This window comes from Gracilinanus agilis, chromosome 6 (assembly GCF_016433145.1).
Source record: "Gracilinanus agilis isolate LMUSP501 chromosome 6, AgileGrace, whole genome shotgun sequence".
Classification (NCBI taxonomy): domain Eukaryota; kingdom Metazoa; phylum Chordata; class Mammalia; order Didelphimorphia; family Didelphidae; genus Gracilinanus; species Gracilinanus agilis.
In genome coordinates, this window is record NC_058135.1 from 209,791,682 (window position 1) to 209,811,854 (window position 20,173).

The 20,173-nt window shown below is 39.0% G+C and overlaps 1 protein-coding gene across 2 annotated transcripts in view; it reads left to right on the top strand.

The window, feature by feature from the left end:
• Positions 1–17,072, top strand: part of WDR1 (WD repeat domain 1) — a 308,269-nt gene extending 291,197 nt beyond the window's left edge. For both annotated transcript variants that reach the window (XM_044681316.1, XM_044681317.1), the window contains 6 exons: positions 156–312; positions 3,988–4,075; positions 5,004–5,114; positions 6,965–7,138; positions 10,378–10,522; positions 16,014–17,072. In XM_044681316.1, the coding sequence (XP_044537251.1) occupies positions 156–312; positions 3,988–4,075; positions 5,004–5,114; positions 6,965–7,138; positions 10,378–10,522; positions 16,014–16,120 (782 nt within the window). In that variant the 3' untranslated portion in view covers positions 16,121–17,072. The remainder of the gene's footprint in view (positions 1–155; positions 313–3,987; positions 4,076–5,003; positions 5,115–6,964; positions 7,139–10,377; positions 10,523–16,013) is intronic.
• Positions 17,073–20,173: the final 3,101 nt, after the last annotated feature.

The window sequence follows — 20,173 nt, forward strand, 5'->3', positions numbered from 1 at the left end:
AGCTGCCCCCAGGCATCCACTTCTAAGATGGAAGCTGCTGCTCACCAGCCACTGCCCAGGAAAGAGCCCCAAAATTAAGTCAGTGGAATGAACTCTTGGACATTCCCCTCCCAAATCAATGGTTTAACCTTTTCCCCCTTAATCATACTTTTTACATTATTGGGATTCTGAGACTGGGGAGAACGATTCCTTTGCTGGGAAAGGACACACCAATCAGGTATCCAGAATGACTGTGGATGAGGCCGATCAACTGGTCAGCTGCAGCATGGATGATACAGTGCGTTATACTAATCTTATCCAAAGGGACTACAGGTGCGTGAGTCTCTTTGGCATCTAGAACTGTGTGTAAGGTACTGTGCCAACTGTGGGGGGAGGGGGTGAAGACAGAATAGAATGGCCCCTGCCCTGAAGGATTTTATGTTCTATTGGGGGAAGATACAACACACACGCACGCACACACACGCACCCGCACGCACGCATAAATACAATCAGTCAACATTTATCAGCTTCCTATCTGTGACACATACATATATGCATACAAAATATATGTGTGTAGATAGGCACATCCCTGTAGGTAGATATATACAGATATGTGTCATGCAAGAAAAAATGAGGGGTTGGAACATTAGCAAAAGAAAGGTTTAATATCTGTAATTTATGTAATGATTGGTTGAATGATGAGAAAAATAGCATGTAATCATGCATGGATCAGTGCCCATTGACTAAGACAAACTATGACCCTAGGGCAGGGGTCGGCAACCTTTTTGACTGTGAGAGCCATAAATACCACATTTTTTAAAATGTAATTTCATGAGAGCCGTACAGTGCTCACAGTGTGCGCTCCTGTAACAGTGCGTGCTCTGTGGTGTAGAGTGGGGGCGTAACTGTTTTTGCAGAATTTCTATTGTCAGTTAAGGTTTTAGAATCTTGGGAAAAAGTTTCAGTTGGACCTGGGAACTCGTGGAGGGAACCAGGGTCCAGCGGGGCTCCTTCTTGAGATTGAAACCTAGCTTAGATTTGCAGTTTTTGAGATTTGTTAATTTAGATAAATCCTTTGAATTTCCTACCCTACCTTATTTTTCTACCTTCATTTCCCTTACCTGAATGTCTGAGAAGAGTGAATAGGAGAGTGAATCAGAGAGTTAGTTCAAATCTGTGAGAGTTTAGTCCTATCCTTGCAGCAAATTATCTATTGAGGTTTTGTATCCAACATCCTAATCCCTTTTGATTTCAAATTCACCTTGAGAGCTGAGTAAAGGCAGGTCCTTTCTCAGTCTCACATTCCTGCTTCCCTTCCCCCACCTGAGGTTTCTCAAAGCGACTATTAGGGCTTCCTTAACCCTCTACCCTATCAATCTATCCTAGAAGACAATAAACCCCTTTGTGTTTAAACAAGACCTTTTGGCTACTTCATTAGTTAATTAGTAAGAGAGGGAGGAAGAGGAAAGAAACAACATACATACTCTCTGGGTTTGAGGGAAGCTGAGGGTATCCATTTTGAAGGAAGTGTAACTTCAATACAAGTCCCTTCCTGTACAAATGACTAAAGCCTGTAGTCAATTTCAATCTGTCTTGGCTGTATAGTGTCTTTTACTTGAAGGGATCAGTCTATTTCCCTTCAATGTTTTGTATTTAACCTAAGTCCCAGTCTGTATTTCCCTGCTGCTGTTTGCCTGCTTAGATTAATTCATCCTCTCCCTGGCAACCCTTGTTACTTCAGTGTTATACTCCCTAAACTCAGACATTCCCTTATTTCTCCTACCACCTCAATCAACTACCATCCTTCATCATTGAACCTTCCTCATCCAATATATTGCCATAACTTCCCTACTACCTAGTCTATTCCCTTGATTACCACCAGCCTTGGGTCCCTTGCCTTGTCTTATTCCCTGATCCTATCAGTTATTTCCCCTAGCTTTGGCCTCATATTATATCCTGCACCTCCCTATTATATCCTACCTAATCCCCATATTACATCTTTCCAAGTCCCGCCAAATCTAGCTTGCTGCCTGCTTTTTTAAAAAGTAGCCATTGGGCTAAGAATTTTTACATTAAAACTTTATTGTAAAAGGCAAAAAAAAAAAAAATCCTAAAATGGTATTGGCCCAGCGATAAGAGAAGAGAACATAGTAGGAGATAGATATGAAATGTGCAGGGTTGAGAGGATAGAATTGACCTTGGAAGTAGTACAACAGCCTTATATCTCTGCTCCATGTTGGCTATGTGACCCTGGACAAGTCGCTTTAACTTCTAAGCACACCAAGCAGTTCTCACAGACTGCATTGCAAAAAATAATGTTCAACTGCACTGGTAGAGGAAGTCTTGCAACAGGAACTCCCTTTGTCGATAAGATTGTGAATCCGTTCGATGGGGATATGATTGGGGATGTAGACTCTAAACAATCACACTAGTGCAAATATTAATAATACGGAAATAGGTCTTGATCAATGACACTTGTAAAACCCAGTAGAATTGCTCATTGGCTACGAGAGGGAGGTGGGAGAAGGGGAGGAAAAAAACATGAATCATGTAACCATGGAAAAATATTCTAAAGTAATTAAATAAACTTAAAAAAAGTCACAGATCCAGAAAAAAAAAATAGAGATATTATCTCCTGAGGAAGGACAACGTAGTTCCACTACATTGTAGAGTGCAGTTTGGGGTGCTGTGTTTTTTAAAAAAATATTTTATTTTTAAAAATATTTTTTCCAAGGTTCCATGATTCATGTTCTCTTCCTCACCCCTCCTGAATTGCCAACAAGCAATTCCATTGGGTTATACATGTATTATCCTTCAAAACCTCTTTTTTATACTATTCATTTTTGTAATCAAGTAAACTTTTAAAAATCAAACCCCCCAAATCAAATTCAGTGCTGCATTTTAAGGAAGACAAGGAGGATAGTAAGGAGGCTGGTTGAACATGTAATGAGCTGATGAAGAAAAGGTAGATTATTTAATCTAGAGAGAAGATTATGGGGAAAGAGACAGTAATGACCTTCAGATTTTAAAAAAAGAATGTCCATTGAAAAGAGGCAGATTTTAACCTTTCTATTAGGAAAATAATTGGATATCTAAAAGTAAGTTTATGCTTAAAAAACAGAGCTAAGCTTTTTTCCCCTCAAAAACACAAGCATGGTTAGAGTCAGTAGGAAAAGAGCTGACATTCAGGGATACTTTCAAGAAAGGAGTGGGGAATACAGATGGAACAAGCTGTTGGGAATGGGCACATGGAGAAGGACAGACTTTTACAACAAGGAGGGCCACTTCTTCCTGACATAAAGGAAATAGCATGGGCAAAGATAAAAAAAAATGAGAGGATTCATAGAGGGTAATTATTTTTTTTAAGAATACTTACAAGAATAGGAAGTTCATGACCCAGGCCTCTAGGAACATTACTGTTTGGAATAGCTCTTTGTATTATAGCTTCATGGAAAGAAATCAGGATTTTGTGTGCATGTGTTTCTTTAACCCTGTGTCCTTTTGATTCGTGCTTGGGTCAATACCTCTAATTATCTTAAAGGCGGGTTAGATTTAAAAAAAAAAAAAAAAAAAAAAAAGGAGGAATTTGAGCCAGAAGGGAAAGAAAAGACTTCCAAGTCCCTGGCACATCAAATTAGCTACCTCTCTGTGTGAGGACTTGCCTCTGCTGACAGAATGACCCAAGGCAGTTTCTAAGCGCATTACTGTCACTGCACAGTTCTGCTGAAAAATTAAGTCTTGGTGATGATTTCTGCCGTGGGTAGATTAAATTTCTCTTGGTGTCCCATGCTTTTACCTTGCAGTATAATTGTACTCAACCTAATTAAACTAAAATTCTCCCCCATTTTTTAGTTCATGAAGACTTGGTGTAATGTTTTCTTTAGATTTTCATAGTGTGGACTAGAATAACCTAATATATAATTAGAATAATAATAAGATTTAAGTGGCAGTGCCATGTAGTTTTAAAATGGCAGCACATAACTGTTTTTTCCTTCCTGCTTTTCACAGCGGACAGAGTGTAGTAAAACTGGATATTCAACCAAAATGTGTAGCTGTTGGGCCTGGAGGCTATGCAGTAGTTGTATGCATTGGACAGGTAAGTACTCATGTGAGTCTTAATTCAGGGTTGTTTTTAGCTTCCTTCATAATGGACCATATCATAACATGTGTTTGTAAGTAAAATGTAATTGCCTCATGAAGATAGGGAAAAATCACATACCTGATCAGAGGATTCCAGTAACCTTGCTGACCTAGATGAAGAAGTAAGATTATGCTTGGTTAGGATTGATTTTTCCCCATCCATCCCAATGGGAGATTCAAGGATAGTGCCATGCTGCCCCCCCGGACATACTTGGCATAACTAGTTTCTATTTACTAGATAAGATGGAGCTTATATTCTCAATCTTAATCATCACAATTTTAGAAGCTGCTCTAGTACAGGAAATGTGAGAGTAATTCCTAAGATGATCAGGACAAAGGAATGAGGAAGAAGACTTGGAAAAGGTTGCTGAGCCCTATTAGAAATCAGATATAGTCAGCATTATTTATATATAAAAATACCATATTAGGAATAAGTCTTCTCACTTAAAAGACAGTTGAGTGGAGTAGAATAACTGGATTTTAGAATCAGGAGACCTGGGTTTTAGAGCATCATCTTCTTTTAGGAAAACAAAAAGTGTTGGCATAGTTTGTTTTTTAAAAACCCTTACCTTCTGTCTTAGATTTGAACTAAGTATCAGTTTCAAGATAGAAAGATGGTAAGGATTATGCAATTGGAGTTAAGTGACTCACCTAGGATCATATGTGTCTTGAGTGTTTGAGCCCAGAACCTCCTACCTCTAGACCTGACTCTCCATCTACTGAGCCACCTACCTGCCCCTCTTGGCATAGATTTGTAAGGGTGGTTTAGATTTTCTGGCTAAGGTTCATTGGAACTTGCATTAAACTCAGAACTAAATTTTTTAAAATTTAATTTAAAATTTAAAATTATTAATATTCTTTATTATGATTAATTTTTCCTATAGATTGTCTTAATGAAGAATCAGAAGAAGTGCTTTACTATTGATGATCCTGGCTATGAACCTGAAGTCGTTGCCATGCATCCATCCGGAGGGACTGCGGCTGTGGGAGGAGCAGTAGGCGTCTTTTGTTTCCCTTTGCCTGTCTCTTGCTTTACCATCTTTTGTCCTTAGTGCAGTGCCTTAACACATCACGAATGCCTAATCAATACTTGTTAGCTGGCTGACTAACCTCTGATGAGGCAACACTTCAGAAAGATGCTATAGGTGATAACTCATATTTACATAGCATTTACCATGTGCCAAGCTGTGGGAGATAGGTTCTGTTGTTACTCTCATTTTACAGTTGAGAAACTGAGGCAGAACGGTGAAGTGGCTTCCCAGGGTCACTCAGCTAGGAAGTGTTTGAGGCCATATTTGAGCTAGAGTCCTCCTGACTCCACTCTGTCCTCTGTACCTCCTAGCTGCCCCTCTCTGAGGCCTCTTTCCATTTGGTGATAGAATTGAACTCCTCTTGTATTTTTATTCCAAGGCTACTTGTGGTTCATCATGCCCTTTGCCTTAGCTCTGGAACTTTTACCTTCTTTTAGCATTTTCTAGGCTGATTTGTTTGATCTAGGGCTGGAAGGGAATTGGAGGTTATCTCATCTACTGTGTTGAGTTTGCAAATGAAGAAATGGAGTCCATAGAAAAATCTGGTTGGATTTGAACCTTCGTCTTCTGCCACTAAATCTACTACATGAATCTGTCCTTTATATTTTCTGGGCTGTTTTGTGCCATAGTACCCACCTACTTCCTCCCCCATCCCATAGGCCCCCAAATTCTCCCATTCAGTCAGGCACATCATCACCAATAAAATGAGGCCAGTTTCATCTCTAAGTTCCCTGTACCTTAGGGAGCTGTGATTTCCTACACCTCCAAAACTTTGGTAGTTCCATGGCCAGAATCCCTTTATGTCATATCCACTGCCCAGCCATCCTTTGGTCAGCCTCTCTCAACTTAAAGAGACTGTGGCCTTTGGGCAGAGGTCCATCTCTTTCTCTGGAGTCTTTCCAGGTTCAGGTAGGACCTGCCGGAGCAAAAATAAAGAATTGGGGTGGAGGCAGCTCATGTTAGGGAAATAGGAAAATTCCACCGTCCATCAGATTAAACTGGTTGGAGGAATTTAAACTGAATAAAGAATTGCCATTTTTTTTCCAGCATTAACTTCAGCAAGAGATGCTAACGAGATACTGGGGACTTGTACTCAAGTCAATATTAATGAACAGAGAAGCATTTATTGCACTCATACTAGCAAGCCAACTGCTCATGCTTTAAAGAAAGACTAGTTAAGTTTTTTTTTTTTTAGGTTCTTTAAGTATAGTAGTTATAAACTGGTTAGTCCATCTCCCACTCCTGGCAATCTTGCTTATTGTATTGGTGATGCTCAGCAGAGCTAAATTAGCCTCTGGATTATGGAGTAATAAGAATTGACCTGAACCCAAATTCCTGGGTTTAATTATACTTTTGCTTTACAGCAACTTATGAGGCTGCCCTTTTGTTTACTCTTTACCATATCTGTCTTAAATTCTTTTTTTTTTTTTTTCCTGTCTTAAAATTGATTCTCTCAGTATCAGTTTCAAGGCAAAAGAGCAGTAAAGGCCCAGGCACTTGGGATTAAGTGACTCACCAAGGGCCAGCTTTGAACCCAAAACCTCCTGTCTGTAGACCTGGCTCTATCCAGTGAACCTGTAGCAGCCCCCCGACTTTTTTTCTTTTTTTATCTTAAAAACCTCTTGAACTATTTGCTGACCCAGTGACCCACTTCAGATTGTGATTTGCCAACCCTCTGCTCCCTTCTTTTTCTTTCCTGCCTCTATTGTCTTTGCCCCTTTTCCTCCACCCTCGCCTCCATCAGAATCCAGAGTAGACAATCACTTTCTGTTCATGCTTTGCTCATCCCTTGCTTTCTATTAACTCATCTTTAGGATGGGAATGTCCGTCTGTACTCAATCCAAGGAACGACGTTGAAACACGAAGAGAAACTCCTGGAGGCCAAGGGCCCAGTGACGGACCTGGCCTACTCCCACGATGGTGCTTTCCTTGCTGTCTGCGATGCCAGCAAAGTGGTCACGGTGTTCAGTGTGGCTGACGGCTACTCGGTAAGGGCCAGCGAACAGGGATGACCTTTCAGTTCTCCCTTCCTGAATAATGAGAATGGAGGGCATTGGCTGCTCTTGCAGTGCAGGCGCACAAATGCAGTGAAACTTCAGGTTGTGGATTCATGCCATGGCCAGCCTAGAGTTAGTTTGAGTGAGGCCAGGGAGACAGGTCTAGTTCTCCTTTGGCCAAAAGGCTTTGCTCTGTTCTCCTGCCACAATCTAGTGAATTTGGCAATTACTTAGCATCTGCTTTCTGTTGAATCCATTCTTAGTACTTTGTACTCCTTATTTGCATTATATTGACATATATACATTGCTTATCTCCCCCTGGAGCTCACTAGAACAGGTTTTGTTTCCCCCTACAAAGCCTATTTCCCTGCACAGAGGAGACCTTTAACAAATGTTTCTTAAATGATTAAATCTCTCTCACACACACAAACACACATAAGAGTATAGAAAATATATCTTTTTTTTTTTAACTCTTATTTTGTTATTAACAACTCTAAGACAGAAGGGACAAGAACTAGGGCATGGGGTAAAATTATTTGCCTCAAGGTCACACAGCTAATTAGTGTCTCAAGTCACTTTTGAACCCAAGTTCCTACAATTCCAATCCTAACACTCTATTTACTGTGCCACCTACTTGCCTCCAATATATTTAATCTATCTTCCACTTTCCCCATGTTCTCTACAAAATAAGCCTTTACTATTTCTTGAGTGAATGGATCCTCCTCCTACTAAATTACCTTTGGATTTTAAAAACTGTTTCTTATTTATCTCTTCCCCCAGATCCTAACACAGTGCCTTGCATGTAGAAGATTCCTCACTGTGGTGGTTGAATAAATTAATGTGTTGCAGAAATAGGAACAAGGAGATAAAATGTATACTTGTGAAACAGAGATATGGGGGAAGAGGGGGGTGCGGAGATGCTGGGTAAAAATAGTGGAATTACTGGAAAAGGTCCTGAACTAGAAAAAGGCATAACCTTGGTTTTGATACTGTATAATTTTAGTTTCACATCTGCAAAATGAGGGGGATTAGGACTAGATTCTCCCAGAAGTTTGTTTAAATTCTTTATTACTTGTTGGGAAAGCCATTGCTGGATTTTGGTGTAGATCTCCCTGGGGTCATCTCCCTTCCAAATGTCCATGCTGGTTACTGAAGGGTTAGCGTGAGGCTGTACAAATAGACACAATTACATTTAGGAGGGAATTAACTTTTTAAGAAGTTCCATATTCTAGCACTACAACAATAGTATTTGATCTCCTAATGATATCAATGGTGAGTAATAGGCAAGATCCTTTATAGAATGTTGGAAGAGATTCTTGGAGGTCATCTAGTTCAGCCTTCCTATTTTTATAGATGGAATAAAGCTAGGCCCAAAGGGGTGATAACTTACTTGAACATGATCCTATTTGTAACAGAGCAAGTTTTTGACTACAAATCCACTTTTTCTGGCTAGCCCATGGTAGCTGATGCCCAGACTTTAGGCTGAAATTACAGGTTTGTTTTTTTATTTTTTAATTCTTTGGAAACTAAAAATACCCCTAACAGTTCAAAATGTTATCAGGTAATAGTCCCAAGAAATTTTTACCTTAGATATAGCAAGTTTCATTAATCATAACTTAGGGCTAGTAACAGTTTATTATCATTTCTTTCCTGTTATTGAAATAACAGGGGGCAGCTGGATAACTCAGTGGATTGAGAGTCAGGCCTAGAGACGGGAGGTCCTAGGTTCAAATCTGGACCCCCATTGTCCACCCTTACCACTCTTCCACCAAGGAGTCAATACACAGAAGTTAAGGGTTAAAAAAAAAAGAAAAGAAATAACAGCAATAAGAAAAGTTTGCTAGACCTTTTTAAAAAATCACTCCACATCCTTTTCTTCTCAAGTTAAAATTCTGATATGAAAAAATCATTAGAAATTTTAAAAATAATTACATTTTGGACTTCCACATAGCAAAAAGATAAGTTTTTAAAGCATGGGAAAAAACATTGACTAATTACTATAAATCTCCAGACCAACAAATATCAATCCCTTAAGGTGTTGTCTATTAACACTTTTTTTTTTTTTTTAAACCGTTACCTTCCGTCTTGGAGTCAATACTGTGTATTGGCTCCAAGGCAGAAGAGTGGTAAGGGTAGGCAATGGGGGTTAAGTGACTTGCCCAGGGTCACACAGCTAGGAAGTGGCTGAGGCCAGATTTGAACCTAGGACCTCCCATCTCTAGGCCTGGCTATCAATGCACTGAGCTACCCAGCTGCCCCCTCTATTAACACTTTAAAGCAGAGACAAATCTGTTTAAAACTAAGTTGGCTCAAGATATAATTTCAATATATAATATCCCAAGGGTAACTAAATTTTTGTAATCATCAAATCACTTCTTAGTTCTTTATACCCTTGGCAAAGGTGTTGGACCAGATGGATAAGGCTACCAGGATTCTGTATCTAAGCTTTGGTATATTCCGGTTCCATTCAATTATGGGTCTTAAGGTTTTCTAGGACTTGACCAAACCATTGTGCATGGTTTTCTGAGTTGTGATTCTTTCCCCTATTGCTAAGAGATGGTACCTCTTGTCATGAGTCTTTTCATTATTTTATCTGTACAAAATGTAATGTCACATCATGTAAAAAACCCTGGCTTTTGAAGTCAGAGGGCCAGGGTTCAAATCCCAGCTCTGACGATCACTAGCTGTGTGACTATGGGCAAGTCACTAACTTTTTGTGGGTCGTGGCTACTTTATAGAATAGGGAGCCTGTCCTACGTGATCTTGAGGGTCCCTTCTACAGGCTATTACCAGTGCTTTTGAGACACGTTCACCCTGGCTGGCTGGCAGTTGCTAAGCTGCATGAAACAAATATTTTTTTTTTTTAAATTTTATTTAAACCCTTAATTTCTGTGTATTGGCTTATAGGTGGAAGAGTGGTAAGGGTGGGCAATGGGGATCAAGTGACTTGCTCAGGGTCACACAGCTGGAAAGTGTCTGAGGCCTAATTTGAACCTAGGACCTCCTGTCTCTAGGTCTGACTCAATCCACTGAGCTACCCAACTGCCCCCAACAAATATTTTTTAAAATATTATCAAGCTTCTCTTTGGAGCCTGCTTAGAGAAGGACATTAATTTCCTAAATGTGTTTAGGTGTTATATTTGTTTAAATCGTTTAGGACTCTTATGGGAAATACAGGGAAAAAAACACTCTTGATACCTATACATGTGATGTTTTCTTGTCTTGCATAGGAGTACAACGTTTTTTATGGACATCATGCAAAAATCGTCTGCATCGCATGGTCACCAGACAATGAACATTTTGCTTCAGGGGGCATGGACATGATGGTCTATGTTTGGACCCTGAGTGACCCAGAAACTAGAGTCAAGATCCAAGGTAACTAGTGCACAATCAACAGAGATACCCAACATTGGAATTTAAATGTAGTGTGGGTAGGGATATGCTGACAAGTATTTAACAACCAACTCTCCAAAGGAAAAAAAAATACACATGGCACTTTTTTAGTTTAAACTCTTCATTATTAGCATTTTCTTCATCACTTTCTTATATCTGGATAGTCAGCAAAATATTGAGTCCTGAGTTGAGTACTTGCTTAATTCTGAGGTGTAAATGCTCACATTGAAAATTTTAATAATCAATTTTCACGTCAATAACCAACTGGCTCTACTAACATCCTTGAGTTTGATAATTCTTGGGCTAAAAGCTCTATAAGGTGATTTAGAAAGTGATAAGCTAGATGGACTCTTATCCTATAGGAAGTGTTCAGTTACTGTGAAGTCACCCTTCAATACCTCATTGTGATGTAGTAATTGAAATTAAGGTAAACCGATAAATTCTAAGCACATTCAATATATTGGTAAGGCTAGCAGTCACCAATAAAAAGAGGTCATTAGCTCCTCTGAAAGCCAAAAGACTGCTCAGGTGGGATTTGCAAGAGTTGTTTAGTGGGAAACTGGATAAAAATACAACAGCATCTAGGGAGGACATAGGATTAATTCATCTGGTTTCTATTAGTGGAAGGGATGAGATTTTCTTCTTTGACCCTAGGGAAAGCTGATTGGTTGTGTCTGCTTTCATCCTTGCAAGGATAATTATTGGTACAGAGAAAATAGATCTTCTTGATATAAAGGTAGAACAGTGATATAAGAGAAGACAGAACTTCTGAATCTAACTCAGGGACAAAGAAACATGACTTAAGCAGTTCTACAAAATGGCAGTGGTTGATACAAAATGGAAGTAATTTAATTCTTTAAGTCCCCACTTTGATCAGTGGTGGAGATATGTCTCCCACAGATCACTTTTTTATAAGATTTTTAATATAGACGTTATCACCAGTGCATATTAATATACACTTTCCTGGGGCTAGAACAGGCTATAACACAATAATGAGGGCAAAGTCTAAAAAGAATAAGACAGTAAGCAATAAGAGCCCATTTATCAAGGATGGCCATTTCCCTGTGGCCAAGTGAACCAAGAAGGAAGGATTCCATCGGTATCACTGACGGAAGTGTTTGTTTTTCTGCTATAATAGCTCATTGGATCTTATTTAGGCTTATCATAATTTGTCCTGACTAGTTTATATAAGAATAAGACTGATTAATCATGGCATAAGCCCTTCCCCAAGTTACATTAAGAATATCTAAAACCATGCTATTTTGCAAAACCATTTGAGTTAAAAGAATCTGCCTCTTTCTGGAGGGAGGAGATGAGCCCACTCATGGCCTACACCAGCTTCTTCTCAGTTTCAAGTAACAGATTCAAACTACTTAGGAAGCCTCACTAAGGACTAATTTGAGAAAGATTTATGTGTGACCAAGGTAACCAAGGAAACTTAGCCATTAAACACCATGAAACCAAAAGCCCAAGAATTCAATAATGATCATCACTATTAACTATTTGCTAATAACAAGACTCAATATAATTAGATACAATCTCCTTAATTTGCTTTTCTAATAACTACGTGGTGAAACAGCTCAAAGGTTATGTTTCTGATTTTATTAACAAGATAGCTATAAGATTAGATTAAGAGCCCATAATTCACCTAAAGCTTTAGCAAATTTTAGTTGTTTACATACAACTTTGCTATTTCTCTCATTACCTAAATCTGATAACAGATATAGATACCGCCAACAAATAGGCTGAAAGAAGAATCTTAAAAAGAATCTTTGAGGGCCTTGTAAAATGGGCTCTTTTGACTTAAAATTATCAAGTAGATACTTCAAATAGGAAAATAATTTCACCCTCTTCACAATTAACAGTGCATTTTTTATGCAGAATCCTTAATCCAATTTTTTTTAACTTATTACCCCATTAAAAATATTTGGTAACCAGTTAAATGCATTTTTATATTCTAGTTCTTAGAGAAAACAGTCTGATCTTATTGTTTTCTCAAAGATTATTACTCCATTTTAATTTTTTAAAAAGCTTTTAGATCTTTGTCTTATTAAAAAATGTGTTCATCTTTGACTTAATTTCTCATTGTCCTCATATCATAACTACTAGTGAAGGAGTGGAAAATCTAAGAACTCATTTACTTAGTTACTTAAGATATGACATTGCCTACCAATTTAGATTGCAAACAGTAAGATCTTTCATACTTGAATCCTATTAGAGTAGTGCAGATGTGCTGGAATATTGCAACAATTAGGTTGATTAGATTTTTAAAATTAAAACTTTACCTGCCATGGTTAGGAAGATTTGTTGTGAATAGAAAAAGTAGCATCAAGGTTGTAATAGCATCAAGACTTGTCCTCTAGGCCTGAGCATAAAGACATAGAATGACTCAACTGAGGTATAATAGGATAAAATATCTTAGTTTTATTTGATTTCTGCTAAGAGTTGTAGTTGTTATTTAGAATAGCCAATCTTAAGGCAAAGTTCCACCTTATTCACAAAGTGTCATAGACTCAATTAATTAGCTAGGAAAGAGTCTTATTCAAAAAGGCAGATGTGGGGGACATTGGAGAAACTGAGTCAAGAAGTTCCTACCTTCAACCATGCCAAGATCATCTCAACTTTCCCAGAAAAGCACCTAGAGCAGTCTCAGATGTATATATCATGGCATTTCCCTAGAAGAGTAGATTACTGACTTAATGATATATTCCAGACATTCATACCTGAATTCACATTTCAAAATGTTATCAGATAATAGTCCCAAGAAATTTTTACCTTAGCAAGTTTCATTAATCATAACTTAGGGCTAGAAACAATTTATTATCATTTCTTTCTTGTTTTGCAATAACAGCAATAAAAAAAAAGTTTGCTAGGCCTTTAAAAAAAATCATTCCACATCCTTTTCTTAAGTTAAAATTCTGGTATGAAAAAATCACTAAAAATTTGAAAAATAATTTGAAAAATTTTGTAGTTCCACATAGATAGCAAAAAGATAAGTCACTTTTAAAGCATGGGAAAAAACATTGACTAATTACTATAAATCTCTAGACCAGTGATTCCCAAAGTGGGCACTACCCCCCCTGGTGGGTGCTGCAGTGTTCCAGGGGAGCAGTGATGCCACATATTTTTTTTTTTGTATTACATTCTATTCTGAGTTCAATAAATGGTTTCATAATTTCCAGGGGGTGCTAAGTAATATTTTTTCTGGAAAGAGGGCGGTAGGCCAAAAAAGTTTGGGAACCACTGCTCTAGGCCAACAAATATCAATCCCTTAAGGTATTATCTATTAACACTTTAAAGCAAAAATTTAATCTTAAGACAAGTCTGTTTAAGACTAAGTTGGTTCAGGGGCAGCTGGGTAGCTCAGTGGATTGAGAACCAGGCCTAGAGATGGGAGGTCCTAGGTTCAAATCTGACCTCAGACACTTCCCAGCTGTGTGACCCTGAGCAAGTCACTTGACCCCCATTGCCTACCCTTACCACTCTTCTACCTTGGAGCCAATACACAGTATTGACTCCAAGACGGAAGGTAAGGGTTTAAAAAAAAAAAAAAAAGACTAAGTTGGTTCAAGATAAAATTTCAATATATAATATCACAAGGGTAACTAAATTTTTATAATCATTAAATCACTTCTAAGTTCTTCATACCCTTGGCAAAAGTTGTTTATGAAGGAAGAAAAGGTATCCCATTTTCATTATATGGCCTTGTCCAAGTAGATGGTCCTAAGGAATCTGGCAAAGTTTTTCCTTTGTACTTTTTCCCCACACAATAATTATTATTCTTCCCTTTCACAACATACCCAATTAAATACTTCACAGGACAATAAGAATCTAATGACTTAATAATTTCATAGAATACATATCAAAAGGAGTTAAAATTTCCATTTAATTTATTTTCTTAACAGTAAAGTCACAGTACAAGAAAACTTAGAAACACAATGACACATACAATGTCATATATTTAAAATATCAAGTAAAACTTATTGCCAGTTAGATAATATCATTCCAGGTGAATGCATTTCCCCAACCCCTTCTTGCCCTGAAGTGGCATTTGATAATCTTTTAGGGAGATTTCCCAGGTTGTATGGTTGTTAATTTTAGCCAAATACAGAGTATTCACACAAACTAAGATGCGGCTTCCCCAACAGCATGGGAGATCACTTTGCTTCTGGTAGATTTAAGACCAAGAAGAAGTCTGACCCTCAGGGCAGCCACTTACCAAAAAAAATCCGTAGAGGAGGCATTTCCTCAGAGACCACCCCCAGGCCTAGTTGTCCCCTCTTGACTCTTGGCTGGTTTACCAAATGTAGCATTTAAAATTAAGCTAAATAGAAGCAACAAAGTTCCAAGCATGTTTAGTTTATCGAAGGTGAGTAACCAATAAAAGGAGTCTTCAGCTTCTCAGCAAGCCAAAGGTCCTTACAAGACTTCTTATGAGTTACAGGGGGGGGTCGGGAAAATGGATTTTTAAAAAGCACTTTGTAGGCGAGATGTAGGATTAAGCTATCTGATTCCTTTTGATGGAAAGGATTTTTTTCCCTTGATTGGACAACTAGTGGTATAGAGGTACCAGGTCTTCTTGATGTAAAGATAGAACAGTGATTTATAGGAAGGCTGAGTTTCTGAACTTAACTCAGAGACAAAGAAATGTGGTCTCATCCAAAATGTTGGTGGTTGATACAGAATTGAATCAATGACAAAATGGAAAACATTGTGATTTTTCTCAGTGACGTTCAAAATTATAATTCACATTTCTGTAGCAGTTTAAGGTGCATAAAGCACTTTTCTCACAAGGCGCAAGTTCATTGCCCCATTTTATAGAGGAACAAAATTGAGACAGAGGTGAAGTTACTTATCAAGTTAAGCCACAGAATTAGTAAATGGGACCAAGATTCCTACCTCTTGCTCCATGTCCAAGATTTCTTTCCATAGAAATTATAAGGGTATAATACTGTATAACTTGACAGGTATATAACATAACTAATAAGTAAGATCTGGTTTCAACTTCTGATCCCTGTGTGTCCATGGTGAGATTATTTAACCTGAGACCATTCTCTAAGAGATGAGTTGCAGTCTGTACCCATGGAAAGAGACCAGTGAAATTCCAGATTTTCAAATATTAACTACAATCTCACTTAATATGTGTGAAAGCCAAGAGAAATCTTTTCATAATAATAATCCCAGTATCTATCTAGATAGCTTAAGTGCTATAAGGTTTGCCAAAAGCACTTTAGAAATAGTTTGAATATTTATCACAAATACCCTTCACTTCATTTATTAAATCCCCCATTTTACAGGGATAACAAATCATCCTATGACCTCCCAAATTGTCTCTGAGAAAATTGAGGGTATGTGAACATAAACCCAGAAAAATGGGAGCCACCTTTATCCCTGAAAGAAATTGGGACAGGCTTGGCCTGCCATTAGCCCTCATCTGCTCTTCCTTCCCTAAAACAAATTCTCCTTTTCCTAGATGCCCATAGGTTACATCACGTCAGCAGTTTGGCCTGGTTGGACGAACACACGCTGGTCACAACCTCCCACGACGCCTCTGTCAAAGAGTGGACAATCTCCTACTAGGGACCCCCACTCGCCAAGCCAGCCCTCTCTTTGGAAGGACCGAATCAGGGACTTAGAATTACTGCAGCGGGACATGTCCTTTATTTCTGTAATGCTCCCTCCCTCCCCCCTCCACCTCTCATTCTCCCTAAATGCGGGAGAGGAGGAAGGGGAGGGGTGATATGAATTAATCATTATCCTCCTATCTTTACAGGGTGTTCATATCTGTTAATGTATTTCGAAAGCTTTAGCCAGTAACAGTTTGCACATTTAAAAAAAAAGAAGAAGAAGAAGCACTTAAATTATATCTGGAGCTTGGGGGGGGGGGGGTGAATCAAAAACAGAAAAACCCAAACTTTATCGTGTTGAACATTCCAGAAGGAACAGCAGCCTAGTGAGGCCTAGTTTTTAAAAGGGGAGCACTCCTATCCAGTGCTTTTTAACTTCCCAGCTAGGCAGACCCGCTGGCCATCTGACTCCACGAGAGCAGGCCTCCTCCTATTTCTGCCCCCCGATTTACAGAACATTTCTGTACTGACTCTCCTCCTGAGTATTTGTGATCCAGACCTGGCCAGGGTGCTAACTATGGCTGAGGTAGTCTGCACCTAACTGTTGCCTCAAATTTCCTCCCTCCTTCGCAGATGGGATACCTACGTAAATAAATGTATTTACGTTAATAAATGTTTTATGTATTTCAATACATCAGGTTTTGTGCTTCATTTTAAAGATGCAAACATGGTATTTTTTTCCCTGTGTACTTAAATGGTTGTTTGTTAATGATGATGGCCCCATCTTTGGACCTTTTGAAACCTTTGTTATCTTTTGGACTGCGCAATGTTTTTGGTCCCCATTTCAATGTCTTTCCTTTGCTTTTTTCTTTAAGGGCAAAGATGAAATCACTGTAAGCTAATCTATGATAATTTTCACCTTTTTTTTTCCTTTTCAGAGCAGAAATTAAAGTAAGTATAAAGCACCATGACTTGGGATTTTATTTATTTTTTTTAATTGTGTAAGAAATACAAATGTGAAATGTGAATGAATTCCTGCAGTTGGTGGGACAGAGTTTTGAGCTAAGACTGAGATCTTTGGAATGAATGAGAAATTGAATCTTTTTCTGCACTGTGGGTTGTTAGCTTCATGTCATGGCAACAGTGGAGGGATGGGCCTGGAACTTTCTAAAACATATATGATGCTAGGAAGAATATTGCAGATCAAAGGACCAGAAGTAGCCCTGGAGACGTGGGTTCCAGTCATGGAACTGATATTAACAAGCTGAGTGACCCAATTCCCTCATCTGTAAATGAGGGGTTGGACTAGATGATGTCTTAAAAGTTCCTTGTAGCTGTCATTTTGTAAGGGCAGTCAATGATTTTTTATTGTAAAGAAAATGGTTTTAACTACTTAGCACTTTAATCTCATTAGTCCTTCCCAACACCCTGGTCAACTAGGTGAGATAGTTACTATTCCTGTTTAAAGATGGGAAAACAAAGCTCAGTGAATTTCCCCCAGGGTCATAGCTAATGAGTGTTAGAGGAGGGAGTATTTGACTCTGGTTTTTCCAACTCCCAGTTCATCATTCTTTCCATTATTCCATGTTCCCTGTCCCAGATGGTTCAAAGGCAAAACCTGGATTTGGGGTAATGAATCTTTTTAAGTTGCTGAATTTGGTGGCATTTCATTTGCCATAGTTGGCAATACTCATATTTGTGTTGAGTGGGACCAGATGATTTTTTAAGAGATAGATTCATCCTGTCATAACATCCCATCCTGCTCCCTACCCAAAAAGATGTAGGGAAGAGAGGAAGAATCTAGTTTCTTATGAGGTGGAAGATATTTATACTTCTGTCACCAAGAAATTTCAAAGGCTTTTTGCCCACCTCACCACCATCCCTTTTTTCCAAATAGAGTCTCTTGTCATTCCTTAATAAACTTAAAACTCTGAAAATGAGAAATTTGAGACTCCTAGAGTTATAGAACATAAAAATGTGAAAGCTGAAAAAAATTTTAGATATGACCTCTCCATATTTTAGAGCAGTTGGAGTCTGATAGAAGAAAGGATGCTGGGCTTGGACTCAAGATTCCTGGGTTTATATCTTGATCCCAAGACTTAGAGAGACACTTTTCTTTTTTTTCTTTTTTAAACCTTTACCTACCTTCTTAAAATCAACACTAACCATTTGGTACCAAGGCAGAATAATAAGAGCTTGGATTAATTGACTTGCCCAGGATCACACAGCTAGGAAATTTTGTCTGAGGCCTCATTTGAACCCAGGACCTCTTTAGACCTGGCTCCTTAAGCTCACCTACCCACCCATTATGTTTTTAAGGAAAAACACATTAAAGTGTAAAAGAGATTATTTAACTTATCTTTTATGTGTTTATTTTATTTTGTGTCTACAGACACAAAGAAGTGTCACCTTGACATTCCCTTCTCATCTTTGGAATCTGGAAATCCTCTGTCTAGAGTACTCTTTCTTTGCCAAGAGCCAAGCCTGCTTTTCAGAGCTGCTCCTTGTCAGAGGAGATGAGGTGGACAAACATAGCTGTCCTTGCAAACTGGTGTTGAGCAGGTCTTGAGACAACCCTTGCAACAGAAGGACCCAGCCAGCAGGAAAAAAGGCATTTTTGTCCACTTTTAAAGCCCCTCTTCCCTTCTTTTTTGAAGGACACACCTGAAAGGAATGCTGTGTCTTCATTTATTGTTTTCAGCATCATGGGCACAAGCGGTTCACATTCCTGAAAATATCCTTGGTCATCCCCAGCCTCAGCACCTTCCTGTTCCCCAGAGAGCAGTGCGCCCCATCTGCTGCTAATTCAGCTTCTTTCACCCTGCCCTTGCTGGATGATCAGATCACTGGTCTTTGTTGCCCAGCAGGTAGAGTGCTCTAAGAGCCTGCCACAGCACTGCCCAAGATAGGTGCCTATGTAGCACAGCCCTGCATTTTGTGAAAAGGCAATCAAAGCTCTCGTTAAGTGTCAAAGAGGAATCTGTGACTTAATACAGATTTATTTTTAAAAAATAGGTTCATGGTCTATTGTCAGTCTTAAGAGGGTTTTTTTTTAAGGCATAAGAAGACAGCAAAGGGAATTTATCACAGCTTTTAAAGAAATCTCTTACCTGTCATATTACCTATTGACAATCCTAGATTTCTGTTCCTTTCCTGCTAACAAGTTTTTCCTAAGGGAAGTCATTTCCCCTCCCAAGGGTCTCTTTCCTGCTGTGTAAAAGAAAAGAATTGAGCTAGGAGTTCCTATCTAGTTGTAAATCCTAGAGTATCTAGCCAGGCAACTGGGCAAGTTGCTAAATGGCTCCTAGGTTTTGAGCCAGAGAAGATCTTTAGGGCCATTGAGACCGGTTCTCATTTTACAGATGAGGAAACTGAGGCTAAGCTTAAGTGATTTCCCCTAGGGCCAAAGGGCTAGGTAAATATCCAAGGTAGGACTTGAACCGAGGTCTTGGTGCCAAATCCAAACTCTCCATGATGCCTCACAGCCTCCAATAAATGGCAGGTTAGAATGCCCATTCTACCACTCTCACAGCATCCTTGTGAGGGACTGATGAATAGGTCAGTGGTTCTTCCCATTTTGGATGTCAAGGAGCACTTTTAGGACTTGAGAGGCAGGAGAGTCCCCACCCCTGGGTACTACCCCTTTCTTGGGACTAGATGATTCCTCCCTCCATCCCAGACCATTTTATCCCTCCCCAACAGTGCTTCTCTGAAGTCTGTTTCCCTCATTTGCTCTCGCTCGTTCTGTTTTGTTTCTCTGCTCCTCTCCTCTCCTCCTCTCTTCCTCTCCCTCCCCACGTCCCCCCCAGCTTACACAGACTTGTTACACATCTGATTGCTCTTACTCACTTGCTTGTCTTATCTAGCTCTTGCTTCCTTTCTCCCTGTGTCTTGAATCCTGCCCCATTTGCTCAGTGTGTTCTGTACTGTCTTGTTAATAAGTATTATCTGTCCCTCCCCCAGATATGCACATTCCTCTAGTAACTTCCTTCACAGACCTTAAAACTTGGCTCCATTAACAAAGAGCAGTTGCCTTGAGTCTGTTAGAGCCAAAAGATGCCACCTC